Source organism: Heptranchias perlo, chromosome 13 (genome assembly GCF_035084215.1).
Source record: "Heptranchias perlo isolate sHepPer1 chromosome 13, sHepPer1.hap1, whole genome shotgun sequence".
Classification (NCBI taxonomy): domain Eukaryota; kingdom Metazoa; phylum Chordata; class Chondrichthyes; order Hexanchiformes; family Hexanchidae; genus Heptranchias; species Heptranchias perlo.
The window spans coordinates 62,790,159-62,805,339 of record NC_090337.1 but is presented as its reverse complement, the minus strand read 5'-3'; the positions used below and the strand labels follow the sequence as shown (position 1 = coordinate 62,805,339).

Genomic DNA, 15,181 nt, shown 5'->3' with positions numbered 1-15,181 from the left:
GGAGACACATGACAACAGTTTTGCTTCTTACATTGTATGGGAGTTCTGGCTTTATCCTGCCCACCTGGGGAGCCACCTCAGCCCAGGCTAGTGCCGATGACTGCCCAGGCTGGGGCTCCTCAGAGAAACCACGAGGGTACCCTCGGGGTCCGGAGAGCTTGTTACGCCGAGTGAGGCTCTGACTCCAGGGGGTCGTGACCGGGGCCAGTGCTGCTCGCTGGAGAGGTGGGAGGTCTTAAAGACCCTGGACAGATGTGGACTCCACACTGCATTAGGGGTTAGCTAATGCCTAGCTAAGTCTAGGACAGCAGGCAGAGCGGAAGCCCCAGTTTTAACCTAACCCCACCTGGCGGGAAAAGGGTGGGATAAGGTTGGGCGTCCGTTTTAGACCCTGTCCAATTTTAATCTCCATTGACTTCCAGTTGACCACCAGACGGGTTAAATCAAAATCGTGGGCTGGTATTTGTCCGCATTGAGTTCCTAAAGGCTGCTCTAGGCAGAAAGGGTAATGGTCTAAGATATCTGTGCCAGCTCACCCTTCTGAGGTTGGGGATTCAAATTGCATTCTCGAGACATTCGTTTCTCAGTGTTTCAGGGTGAAGCTGTGGTTTTGATCCCAAGAAGAATGTTCTCCCCTAATGAGCCCAAGGGCTCACTGATAGCAGCTCTGAAGGCGGTTACGTTGGGTTGTCACAGCATGTACAGTAGACACGTAGGAGGTCCAAGGTACATTAAAAAAAAGAACATTTCCCTCTCATAAGGAATGCGTAAGGGAGGTTATGGCTTTACACGAGATCAAGGAACACCATTCCATTGAGGAGACCCACTTCATCGATTTTCATAAGGATTTCAACCTGACGCCTCATGCAGGAAGCTGGAAGCTACGGGAGTTCAAGGATGAGTCTTGGATTTTATCTTGATGCATGCTGCAGCTCCAAGATCCAGAGGGACTCCCTGAATCTATCCCTCTCAAAATGTGGCCGGGGGAGGGGAGGAATGGTGGGTGGTGAGGCAACGTTGCTCAATATCGTTGGAGCTATCTCTTCATCAGTGCTATGTTGATGACATCTTAAGGGGAGAGTTTTGTGTTGTCTGTTCCAGGGACTTGTGAAAGAACTGGGGATTTTCCCGATTCAGCATCATAAACAACGGGCTAACCAGTGGGACATGCTGGGAGTAGGTAACCCCGAGTGCTCTGCACAGCTCTTAGGGGGATATCAAAGGTGTCAATTGGAAGATAGAAGGAGTTTCTGTCCAGTGGTTGATTGATATGGAATCATAGAATGATATAGCACAGAAGGAGGCCATTCGGCCCATCGTGCCTATGCCAGCTCTTTGAAAGAGCTATCCAATTAGTCCCACTCCCCTGCTCTTTCCCCATAGCCCTGCAAATTTTTCCTTTTCAAGTGTATATCCAATTTCTTCTTGAAAGTTATTATTGAATCTGCTTCCACCTCCCTTTTGGGCAGTGCATTCCAGATCACAACAACTCGCTGCGTAAAAACATATCTCCTCGTCTCCCCTCTGGTTCTTTTGTCAATTATTTTAAATCTGTATCCTCTGCTTACTGACCCTCCTGCCAGTGGGAACGGTTTCTCCCTATCTACTGTATCAAAGCCCGTCATAATTTTGAACACCTCTATTAAATCTCCCTCTAACCTTCTCTCCTTTCAGGAGAATAACCTCAGCTTCTCCAGTCTCTTCGCATAACTGAAGTCCCTCATCCCTGGTACAATTCTAATAAATCTCCTCTGCACCCTCTCCAAGGCCTTGACATCCTTCCTAAAGTGTGGTGCCCAGAATTGGACACAATATTCCAGTTGAGGCCTAACTGGTGATTGATAAAAGTTATCAACACTTTAGTGTGTTTGTGGATGCTGGTTACAGCTGGGACACAGTTCTTTGAGATGGTGCTGAGGAGGAGCAAAAGGCTGCTTTCGACGACAGCAAAGTCACAATGTAGGTAAACCTGTGGCCAAAACGGTTCCGCAGCTCGTTCGGACCTCCTGGACACGCAGTGAAAGAGTTTCCTCCTGCCTGTGCGCGAGGTTCAGACTAAAGCTGTGAGGTGGATCGTAGCAGAAAGGGTGACAGATGCAGGAAGGAAGGCTATGGCCTTCAATAGCCTGTCTTCCGGCAGCTTCATAGCAGCCACACAGGGGCGGGGGGCGGGCAGGAAGGGGACGATTAGGCACTTTGATTTTCTGGTACAAATCAGACCAGCTCTAAAGGATATTCTGCACTGTCTCAGCATCGGTTACTTCTTTTTCCTAGATTTCTCTCTCTATCTCTCTCTCTTTACCTCTGTGTCTCTCCATATATTTATTTATCTGTCTATCCCTCTCTCTCTGCCTACTTCGTTTAAGCACAAAAGTCTACCGAGTGTGATTTGCCACTGAACTGACAACCCAAAACTTAAGAAGATATGAAACTAACTGGCAGCTTCCCTTCCACCATAAACAGTTGGATACGTACTTGCAAAGGAAAAATTTGTAGGACTATGGGAAAAGAGCAGGGGAAGTGGGACTAATTGGATAGCTCTTTCAAAGAGCCGGCACAGGCACGATGGGCCGAATGGCGGCCTCCTGTACTGTAAGATTTTATGAATTCTGCGATGGCACTTATTGGTATCGAAGAGTTCCTGTTTAATTACCTTTGTATAAAAGAGACTTTTTATACAGCTGCCCGAACCTCTCGCAAATGGTGGGAGAGACAGTGATCTTGAGCTCTGAAAGCCTTGTAGATTGGAGGAGAAAAGGAAGATTGAGAGACCCGCATTTAAAAGAAGCAGGCAGTTTTCCAGCAGTTTTGCTCTAAATGTCCGCTAGGGTCTCTCTGTGTTACACATACCTGCTACCTTATGGGGTAGGCACAAGGGATTTGATGCATTTCTGACTACAAGAGGCTTCTCTTGCAATGTGAGTTTTTTTTCTCGTTAGTCCATTAGTCAGGCGATTGTTTTTCTATTAGGGTCTTCTCATTCATCAGTGTCTCGATCTTCGAACGGCTGTAGTTTCTGATTGCCTGCTCACAATTACAAGCAGACAAGCCCAGGCCCCTGACATCCTCCGCTATTCTCTTACTCAGCGGGGATGCGTCTCTCCTAATTGATCTGGAGCATTTCAAATTCCCAATTTAGTTTTTGTCCAGATGCTTCTGCTTTTTTTCTTTTACTAGAATCCATAAATTTAGCTGTAGAAATATTAGAATTCGTTCACCATGCAGCAGGGACATAAGTGTGTGGGACTGTAACACATTATATTTTGAACCGGTCGATCACTTACCGCGGGCAAAACAGGGGTTGGGGGGGTGTGGTTGTGGGGGAAATTGTCCCTCTCTTCCTGTAAGTATTTCTGCATAAAAAGCCACACAAGGCGGTTCGCAAGTGTTCTTGTTTGGCCATCGTACGCAGCCTTGCTACCTCCAAGGTCTCAATCACTCAACTATTGAACCACCGGAGTTTCGCACAGAAGGAGGCCGTTCGGCCCATCTCTTTGCTAGAATGATCCAAAACGAACCCCACTGCCCTGTTTCTTCCTCTACCTCGAATGTATCCAAATTTTCTTTAAAAGGTGCAAGTCTCTGCCTCAACCACTGCCTGTGGCAAAGCATTCCATGTGTCAACAACTGGCGACAGAAAGAAATTTCTCCCAGTTCTCTACTCACTCCCTCGGTGATAATTTTAAAATTGATGACCCCTCGTCACTGACTCCCCAAACAGAGGAAATAGTCTTTTCCTATTCACTCTATCAAAACACTTCATCATTTTAAAAAACACTAGTAAATCTTCTCTTTGACTTAAAATTATTCCCAGTATCTGAAGTCTCTCCTCACCATTATGGCTTTGCAGCCTTGGCACCATCCTGGTCAATCTACACTGTGCACTCTCTCTGGAGTTAATGTCCTTTCCATAACAGGGCACCCAAAGCTGGACACAGTACTCTAACTTCGGCCTAACAATTGCTTTGTACAAATTTATCATTACTTCATTACTCTTGTACTATTTATAAAACCCAAAATGTTGTTGGCCATTTTGTATTGCTTTAACCATCTGCACGTTCAGGGAGTTATGTATTTGATCCCCTTGATTCATCATCGCTCTTCTTTCTATTGAGCGAATACTCCCATTCCTTGTTTTTCATTCCAAAATGCATTACCTCTCGCTTCTCCACGTTAAATTGCATCTTCCACCTATCTGACCATTCCACTAACCCATCAATGCCCACCAGTCTTTTCCAGTCCTTTTCACTGTTTGCCGAGCCTCCGACTTTTACGTCATCAGCACATTTCAAGATTGCGTTCCCTATACCCAAGTCCAAATCATCTATATGTACAGAGAACAAAAGTGGACCCAGCACTGACCCCTGGGGTTTACCACTTCTAACCCTTCTCCAGTCCAAGCAACACCCATTTACCCTAACTCTCTGCGGTAGATCTTGTCTTTGTGTGATAGTGTAAGTCGGGTGATAGCGAATCAGCGGCCCATTTTACATCTCTCCCCATTTTTATTTCAGTTGAAGTCAATATAAATGGTGAGAGATGTAAAACGGGCTGCTGATTCGCTATCACCCATTTTACACAAAGTCAAGATCACCCTTTTATTTCCTGTCCGTCAACCAACTTTCTGTTCATGCTGCTATATTTCCTCTTATGTTAAAAGCCTGAATTTTTCTGACGAGCTTCTTGTGAGTCATCTTATCAAACGCCTTCTGAAAATCCATTTACACTACATCTACTGCATTCCCTTTATCCAATCAGTCACCGCTTAAAAAAACTTCTCAAACATCACTTGTCTCTAACAAATCCCTGTCGCTGTCCTTGATTGATCCATGCATTTTTAAATGCTCACTAAGTTTATCTTGAATCATGGATTCTAACAGTTTGACTAAATGGTCTGTAGTTACTTGGTTTGTCCTACTCTCCCTTCTTGAACAAAGGTGTTACATTGGCAATGCTCAAGTCCCATGGTAGAGTTTGCATTTTTAGGGAGGACTGAAAAATTGTGATCCAAGTCTCCAGTACCTCCTCACCAACTCCTTTGAACAGCCTGGCGTGCCGGGCCCAGTGAAAGAAGAAGAAAGAACCTGCATTTAAATAGCGCCTTTCACAACCCAAAGTGCTTTACAGCCAATGAAGTACTTTTTTTGAAGTGTAGTCACTGTTGTAGGAAACAGGGCAGACAACTTGCACACAGGAAAAAAAAGAAAGTCTTGCATTTATATAGCGCCTTCCACGGCCACAGGATGTTCCAAAACGCTTTACAGCTAATGACGTACTTTTGAAGTGTAGTCACGACTGTAATATAGGAAACGCGGCAGCCAATTTGTGCACAGCAAGCTCCCACAAACAGCAATGAGATGATGACCAGATAATCTGTTCTTAGTGATGTTGGTTGAAGAATAAATATTGGCCAGGACACGAGGATAACTCCCCTACTCTTCTTCAAAATGGTGCCATGAGATATTTCACATCCACCTGTGAGGTTTAATGTCTTCCTCAGTATGGCACTGGGAGTGTCAGCATAGATTATATGCTCAGATAGCAACAAGAGTGTAAAGGAGTCAAAGGGACCAATATGTCACCGTTGCCAAGATGGTGTCCAGCACAAACACTTGGTATGACTTACATCAACATGTGCAGTTGTAAATACTAAAAGGAGCTTCCCAGCTCCCCGCACCCCTCTCCGAAGACAGTTTCCCTTTAAGATCACCTTTAACAGATGAGGAGAGTGGTCCTTTTGTCCATTTGTCTAGGATTTTAAATCAGTACTTATCAGGAGAGGAATCTGGTGAAAGTAACATAAGTCTGAAGATAAAAGAAATAGGAGATGAGAGTAAAGGTCAGACCAAGGTAAGGAATAAGGGTAACATAACCGGTCAGGGAACAGATACAGTTACAAAACATCAGTACAAAATGACTGTTAAAAATAAAGTGAGGGGAAGAATTATTAAAAACAAATTAAATTGCCTGTACAGCAATGTGCACAGCATCCGAAACAAAAGGGGGGAACTGTAGGCAATAATTCATAGCGAGGAGCCAGATATAGGGGTAACTGAAACATGGCTGCATAAAGAACAGGCAGTTAAATATTGCAGTATATAACGTATTTAGAAAGGATTGGGATGGAAGACGGGGGGTGGGGTAGCTTTACTAATTAGAGACAAGATAAGGGCAATAGGAAAAAGGGGACATAAGGAACATTAAGATAGAAACAGAATCCATAATGATTGAGACAAAGGATAACAAGGGATCGATCATATTAATAGGGATATTCTACAGACCACCTAATAGTGGAGGGGAAGTGGAGGATGAAATATGTAGACAAATCTATGAAATGAGTAAAAAACATTGAATAATAATCGTGGGAGATTTCAACTCCCCCCAAATAAACTGGTAAGAAGAGGTAGGGACAAGAGAAAAGGGAATGGGGTTTTTACAGTGTGTACAGGACTCCTCTCTTACCCAGTGTGTGAGAAGCCCAACAAGAGAGGAATCACTGCTGGATCTATTAATGGGAAATGAAGCAGAGCAGATAAAAGAAGTGTAGGGGAACATCTGGGCAATAAGCGATCATAACATAATAAGGTTTAAAATAATGATTGAGAAAGACATAAGTAAGACAAAGACCAAAGTAATTGATTGGAAAAAATCTAATTTTGAGGGGATGAGAATGGAACTAGGGAAGGTAAACTGGAAAAATATTTCGACATTGAGATAGAACAGGAGTGGGAAATATTTAAAACGGTGATCAATAGAGTTCAGGAGAAATGTATTCCTCTAAAAAAACAAGAACAAACTAGCCAATAATGAAGTGCCATGAATGAATAAAGAGATAAGGGTAAAATTGAAACTAAAGAAAAAGGCAAACACTAATTACATAGATAATAGAGGAGAGGATGACAAATGGGAATACAAAGAGGTTAGGCAAGAAGTCAAAAAAAACAATTAGGAAAGCGAAGAGGAACTACAAGATTAAATTATCAAGGAATATAAAAAGAAATAGTAAAGTATTCTACAGACACCAGGGCCACTAAGGGATGCACAAGATAAACTCACAGGTAATGACAGGGAAATGGTAGAAATATTGAATAGTTACTTTGCCTCATTATTTACCAGGGAGACTAACAAGGTGGGTATGACATTAGAAGAGGAAATCAAAAATGATACAAAAACATTTAAGATAGAAAGGGGGAGATAATTGATAAACTAATCAAACTCAGATAGAATGCAACCCCTGCACCAGATGGATTGCATCCGAGAATATTAAAAGAAGTTAGAGACGAGATAGCAGAGGCACTATTATATGTATATAAAAAATCATTAGAAAAGGGAACAGTGCTAGAGGACCAGTGGACAGTTAATGTTATTCCTATATTTAAAAAAGGAGCGACAACAAATCCAGGGAACTACAGACCAGTTAGCTTAATATCGATGGTAGGAAAGATAATGGAATCTTTACTCAAAGATGTAATAGAAAAACATCTAGAAACCGAAAATATAATAAAGAATAGTCAGCACGGATTTCAGAAGGGACGGTCATGCTTGACCAACCTTATTGAATTCTTTGAAGAAGTAACAGAAAGAGTAGACAAGGGTAATGTAGTAGATATAATATATTTGGATTTTCACTAAGCCTTCAATAAGGTACCGCATTGTAGACTCATGATTAAGGTCAGAGAATATAGAGTCAGGGAACAGTTGGAGAATGGATAGCAAGTTGGCTACAAAGTAGAAAACAGAGAGTAGGGGTTAAGGGTAGCTACTCAGACTGGCAAAAGGTACAAAGTGGTGTTCCACAAGGATCAGTGCTGGGACCAGTGTTGTTCACGATTTACATTAACGATTTGGACTCAGGAATTGGAAGTACAATTACATAATTTGCGGATGACACCAAATTGGGGGGTTTAGTTAATTCAAAGGAAGGATCCGCCACAATGCAAGGAGACATTAAGAAACTTGCAGAATGGACGTGTAATTGGTAAATGAATTTCAATATAGATAAGTGTGAGGTGGTGTATTTTGGTAGAAGAATAAGGAGGCCACATACTGCTTGGATAATAATAGTCTAAATGGGGTAGAGGAGCAAAGGGACCTAGGGGTGCAGATACACAAATCACTAAAAATAGCGACGCAGGTCAATAAGGCCATAAAAAAGGCTAACCAAGCACTAGTGTTCATTTCTAGAGGGAAAGAATTGAAAAGCAGAGTAGTTATGTTAAACTTGTACAGAACCTTGGTTAGACTTGGAATACTGTGCACAGAGGAAATACTTATCAGGAAAGGCTGAACAGGCTGGAGCTCTTTTCTCTAGAAAAGAGAAGGCTGAGAGGTGACCTGATAGGGGTCTTTAAGATAATGGTAGGGTTTGATAGGGTAGATGTAGAGGAAATGTTTCCACTTGTGGGGGAGTCCAAAACTAGAGGTCACAAATATATAAGATAGTCACTAATAAATCCAATAGGGAATTTAGGAGAAACTTCTTTACCCAAAGAGTGGTAAGAATGTGGAACTCGCTACCACAAGGAGTAGTTGAGGCAAATGGCATAGATGCATTTAAGGGGAAGCTGGATAAACACATGAGGGAGAAAGGAATAGAAGGATATGTTGAAAGGGTTAGATGAAGTAGGAAGGGAGGAGGTTTGTGTGGAGCGTAAACACCGGTATAGACCAGTTGGGCCGAATGGCCTGTTTCTGTGCTGTAGATTCAATGTAGTTTGCAAGGAGAATGACCATCCATTTCAAAACATGCTTCTTCATCTAAATTTGGAAGTCTTTCATCAGGCGTGGTCCCCACTCTCCCTCCCACCAGAGATGTATCAGGGTTGTTTCAACCGGGCAGGTGCTTGACTTGAATACAGATTTGGGGGCATGTCAGGTTTGCATGCCAATTTCCACTGGTGTGCAGCACGCCTGAGATGAACGGCTGTTGTTAATTGCTCGGGGTTGCTATGGAGTCGCAACGATCAGGAGGGCACGGCATTTCTTTAGCGTTCTTCTTATTTTTTTTTGTCTTGCATTTCTCCCCCCTGTTGGCACTTAGGTTCTCACGAGCCTTTTGTTGTAAATTATTTATTTTTCTCTACCCAGTATCACCCACTGGCACCAGCGGGTTTCCCAGTGGGAATTCTCCTGCAGGTAGGGCCTATGGAGGGATACCAGGCAGGTCAGGCTGTATGAGAGATAATCTGTACCCACCTGCAGCCGTGGCTCAGTTGGTAACTCACTTACCTCTAAGTCCAAAGGTTATGGGTTCAAAACCCCACTGCATCTATGCCTAACATTTCAATCCAGTACTGAAAGAGTACTGCACTGTCAGAGATATGAGACATTAAATGGGGCCCTGTCTGCCCACTCAGGTAGACGTAAAATGGACCCATGGTATTTTTCGAAGAAGAGCAGGGGAGTTTTCTCCAGTGTCCTATTCATCCCTCAACCAACATCACTAAAAAACAGATTATCTGGTCGTTTATCTTATTGCTGTTCATTACGTTTCCTACATAACAACAATAACTACACTTCAAAAGTGCTTCATTAGCTGTTAAATGCAATGGGACATCTTGAGTCCATGAAAGGCGCTATATAAATGCAAATTCTTTCTTTCTTCAGCAGATATAATGCCAATGCGCACGCCTCTTGCGCATGCTGGAAGATGTGCCAGCAGACCACCCCCCCCCCCACAATAGCACCACTGAGAGATGAGAGAGACTAGCTAACTGTAGCATTGGTTACTTCCTCAGAAACCCCCCAATTAGGATTTCCTGAAAGAGGCATGTCAGGGTGACAGACAGACAGTGCTGCCAGATTGGCATGATGCCACCTGTCATTTCTTCCGGTTTGACATGCCCACCCGGCTATGAACACGGGCACCTGTTGTACCGGGTCTAGTTAAACAGGGAGGCAGACTCCGAGTTGCTGCATGGATGCCTGCAGCCAATGTGCAGTGGCAGCCACGTTCTAGTCTGTGCGGAAACTTTAATGAGGCCTCGTTTCGGCCAAGCTGCAATGGTGAGAGGGCGTGGGTCAGAGGGTAGCCCTCCTCGCAAGCACTTTATGCAGTACCACCTCAACTTCCAAATCCATCAAAGGGGGGGGGGGGGAGGGTCGGGTGCCGGTCTGCTCGTCACTTGTCTGGAGGCCAATGCCTGCACCTTTCCCTTTAGTTTTGCCTGTTGCTTCTTGCTTGCCTGTCCCTCCAGCCTCGGGAAATGCCGCTAATGGTTTGAGAAGCCTTCTGAGCCTCTCCAATGACTCGCTGAATTTTTGTCTCCCCCAAAGTGACATTCGCCTTTAACTGTGCCCGTCCCTTTAAAATTTGTCTTGTGCAGTTTTCCTCTCCCACCACTAGTCTGCACTTTAGATCCATTCATTCGTAGTTATTCCAATGAGCCAACGTAGGAATATTGGGTTAAACAACACCCTTGCAATTTAGTCCACCTAGAATCCCGCCAATAGCCATTCAGGCGCAAAATTACAGCAAAATAGATAAATTGTCCCTTACTCTTCAGCCTCGATTGTGTCTTTATTGAGAAACCGAGACGAAGTGTCAAAGCCCGTGGCATAGAACGCTGATGAGGTTGAAAAAGAGTAGGAGAGTAGGTTAGGTAAATTAGGAAGTGGTGGTTAGGCTGGAGTTTTAAAACCCTGTAGATTGTAGGAGAAAGGGGAGACTGAGGGAGGTGAGGTGTGCCTCAGTTTTGAGACGCTGGGAAAGAATGAGTTAGAGAGAAAGAGACTGTGCAACGGTTCCTGAGGAGGAAGTGTGTGTAGTCGGGTGGCATATGTACATCTTAAAAGGAATATGAGGAAAGTTCAAAGGAACACTGACCATGAAAATACGATAAACTAGAGAGAGGAAGGGTTCGAAGACAGAGAGAGACATTGGAGACTAGAGGTGAAAGAGGGAGCACCTATCAGATGGCTAGGTGTGTCCAATCCAGGAGTGTGTGAGATATGGGATCAACACCCTTTGATGGGCTGGGACTTTAGTAGAGAGCTGTTCATAGAATCATACAATGGTTACAGCACGGAAGGAGGCCATTCGGCCTATCGAGTCCGTGCCGGCTCTCTGCAAGAGCAATCCAGCTAGTCCCACTCCCCCGCCCTATCCCCGTAGCCCTGCAAATTTTTTCCTTTCAAGTACTTCTCCAGTTCCCTTTTGAAAGCCATGATTGAATCTGCCTCAACCACCCCCTCAGGCAGTGCATTCCAGATCACAACCACTCGCTGTGTAAAAAAGTTTTTCCTCATGCCACCTTTTGTTCTTTTGCCAATCACCTTAAATCTATGTCCTCTGGTTCTTGACCCTTCCACCAATGGGAACAATTTCTCTCTATCTACTCTGTCTAAACCCTTCAAGATTTTGAATACCTGTATCAAATCTCCTCTCAACCTTCCCTGCTCTAAGGAGAGCAACCCCAGCTTCTCCAGTCTATCCATGTAACTGAAGTCCCTTATCCCTGGAATCATTCTAGTAAATCTCTTCTGCACCCTCTCTAAGGCCGTAACATCTTTCCTAAAGTGCGGTGCCCAGAACCGGACACAATACTCCAGTTGTGGTCGAACCAGTGTTTTATAAAGGTTCATCATAACCTTCTTGCTCTATGCCTCTATTTATAAAGCCCAGGATCCCTTGTGCTTTCTTAACCGCTTTCTCAACCTGCCCTGCACCTTCAACGATTTGTGCACATGTACCCCCGGATCTCTCCGTTCCTGCACCCCTTTTAGAATTATACCCTTTAGTTTATATTGCCTCTCCTTGTTCTTCCTACCAAAATGTATTACCTTGCACTTTTCTGTGTTAAATTTCATCTGCCACGTGCCCGCCCATTCCACCAGCCTGTCTATATCCTCTTGAAGTCTATCACTATCCTCCCCACTGTTCATTACTCTTCCAAGTTTTGTGTCATCTGCACATTTGGAAATTGTGCCCTGTACACCCAAGTCCAAGTCATTAATATATACCAAGAAAATTGTAAACAATTTTACAACACCAAGTTATAGTCCAACAAATTTATTTTAAATTCCACAAGCTTTCGGAGGCTTCCTCCTTCCTCAGGTGAATGGTGTGGAAATGAAATTTTCGAATCCTTCGCATTTGAAAATCACAGAACAATGCCTGGTGATATACCAAGAAAAGCAGTGGTCCCAGCACTGACCCCGGGGGACACCACTGTATACCTTCCTCCAGTCCGAAAAACAGTCGTTCACCACTACTCCTTGTTTCCTATTACTTAGCAAATTTCATATCCATACTGCCACTGCCCCCTTTATTCCATGGGCTTCAACTTTGATGACAAGCCTATTATGCAGCATTTTATCAAACGCCTTTTGAAAGTCCATATACAACACATCAACCGCATTGCCCTCATCAAACCTCTCTGTTACCGCATCGAAAAACTCAATCAATTTAGTTAAACACGATTTGCCTTTAACATATCCATGCTGGCTTTCCCTATTCAATCCACATTTGTCCAAGTGACTGTTAATTCTGTCCCGGATTATTCACGACCGAGATTAAACTGACTGGCCTGTAGTTGCTGGGTTTATCTTTACTTCCTTTTTTGAACAAGGTTGTAACATTTGCAATTGTCCAGTCCTCTGGCACCACCCCTGTATCTAAGGATGATTGGAAGATTACGGCCAGTCCCTCCGCAATTTCCATCCCTACTTCCCTTAGCAACCTAGGATGCATCCCATCCAGACCTGGTGATTTATCTACTTTGAGTACAGCTAGCCTTTCTAGTACCTCCTCTTTATCAATTTTTAGCTCATCCAGTATCTCAACTACCTCCTCTTTTACTGTTAAAGGAAAATAGAACACCAGAGCCCAATACTGATGGTTAGTGCTTGGAGAACAGCAAAGTAGATCACTTCAGTTTTAGAGTGTACCAACATTAGGTTTTAGAGATTGTACAATTACCTTTGTAACCCTTGCTGGCAAATATTTGTGCTATTGCAGGCCGGGATCCCAGTGACCAGACCCAACTCACTGAATCAGAGGCACTTGCTCTTGCTGACATCAGTCTGACAGCAAAGGCCATCTTTGAGCGGAATGCGCTAATATCAGCATCCTCTGATAAGAAGAGCAAAGCCCAAGATACAGCTCCCAGGTAAGACATATGGGATGGAAATGGTGAAAGGCTATAATGCTGAACTTTACCAATGGCCCAGGATTTCCAAGATCATTTCCACCAGGTGCAGGTAGACCTCGAGCTCCAGTCCTCCTAAGAAGGTCCAGGTCAGACCAGCAGTTGAAGGAAAGTTCTCGGGAGCACAACATCGGGCAAACAGAGAGCGTTGTGCCAGGCAATCGGTGCCAGAAGCACAGGGCCAGCAGGGAGCACCACACTGAGTGAGTGGGGAGCACCGCACTGAGCGAGCAGTGGGGAACCGCACTGAGCGAGCAGTGGGGAACCGCACTGAGCGAGCAGGGAGCACCGCACTGAGCGAGCGGGGAGCACCGCACTGAGCGAGCGGGGAGCACCGCACTGAGCGAGCGGGGAGCACCGCACTGAGCGAGCGGGGAGCACCGCACTGAGCGAGCAGTGGGGAACCGCACTGAGCGAGTGGGGAGCACCGCACTGAGCGAGCAGGGAGCACCGCACTGAGCGAGCAGTGGGGAACCGCACTGAGCGAGCAGTGGGGAACCGCACTGAGCGAGCAGGGAGCATCTCACTGAGCGAGCAGGGAGCACCACACTGGCCGAACTGGGAGCATCACACTAAGCAGGCAGGGAGCACCACACTGGGCAATGGGCAGCACTGCACTGAGTGAGCAGGGAGCACCACACTGAGCGAGCGGGGAGCAAAGCACTGAGCAAGGGGGAGCACCGCACTGAGCAAGGGGGAGCACCACACTGAGGGAGCAGGGAGCACCGCACTGAGCGAGAGGGAGCACCACACCGAGCGAGGGGGAGCACCGCACCGAGCGAGCGGGGAGCACCGCACCGAGCGAGCGGGGAGCACCGCACCGAGCGAGCGGGGAGCACCGCACCGAGCGAGCAGAGGGGAACCGTACTGAGCGAGCAGTGGGGAACCGTACTGAGCGAGCAGTGGGGAACCGCATTGAGCGAGCAGGGAGCACCACACTCAGCGAGAGGGAGCACCACACCGAGCGAGGGGGAGCACCGCACTGAGCGAGCAGGGAGCACCGCACTGAGCGAGAGGGAGCACCACACTCAGCGAGAGGGAGCACCACACCGAGCGAGGGGGAGCACCGCACTGAGCGAGCAGGGAGCACCACACTGAGCGAGAGGGAGCACCGCACTCAGCGAGCAGAGAGCACCGCACTGAGCGAGGGGGAGCACCGCACTGAGCGAGCAGGGAGCACCGCACTGAGCGAGGGGGAGCACCGCACTGAGCGAGCAGGGAGCACCGCACTCAGCGAGCAGGGAGTATCTCACTGAGCGAGCAGGGAGCACCACACTGGCCGAACTGGGAGCATCACACTGGGCAATGGGCAGCACTGCACTGAGTGAGCAGGGAGCACCACACTGAGCGAGCGGGGAGCAAAGCACTGAGCAAGGGGGAGCACCACACTGAGGGAGCACTGCACTGAGCGAGGGGGAGAACCACAGAGAGCGAGGGGGAGAACCCCACTGAGTGAGCAGGGAGCACCACACTGAGCGAGGGGGAAAGCCACAGAGAGTGAGGTGGAAGCACCACACTGAGCGAGGGGGAGAGCCACACTGAGCGAGGGGGAGAGCCACAGAGAGTGAGGGGGAGAGCCACACTGAGCGAGAAGGGAGCACCACACTGAGCACCACATTGAGCGAGGGGGAGCAACATACTGAGTTGTCAGGGAGCACCTCATTAAGTGAGCTGGGAGCACCACACTGAGCGAGGGGGAGCACCGCACCGAGCGACCAGTGGGGAACCGCACTGAGCAAGCAGGGAGAACCACCCTGAGCGAGCAGGGAGAACCACCCTGAGCGAGCAGGGAGAACCACCCTGAGCGAGCAGGGAGAACCACCCTGAGCGAGCAGGGAGTATCTCACTGAGCGAGCAGGGAGCACCACACTGGCCGAACTGGGAGCATCACACTAAGCAGGCAGGGAGCACCACACTGGGCAATGGGCAGCACTGCACTGAGTGAGCAGGGAGTATCTCACTGAGCGAGCAGGGAGCACCACACTGGCCGAACTGGGAGCATCACACTAAGCAGGCAGGGAGCACCACACTGG

At 46.6% G+C, this 15,181-nt stretch overlaps 1 protein-coding gene across 1 annotated transcript in view; it reads left to right on the top strand.

Annotated features, from left to right (window-relative positions):
- The window catches only part of ankmy1 (ankyrin repeat and MYND domain containing 1), a 107,238-nt gene that overhangs the window by 79,752 nt on the left and 12,305 nt on the right, over positions 1 to 15,181 (top strand). Inside the window, exon 14 of the mRNA XM_067995589.1 lies at positions 12,959 to 13,109. Coding sequence (XP_067851690.1) covers positions 12,959 to 13,109 — 151 coding nt within the window. The remainder of the gene's footprint in view (positions 1 to 12,958; positions 13,110 to 15,181) is intronic.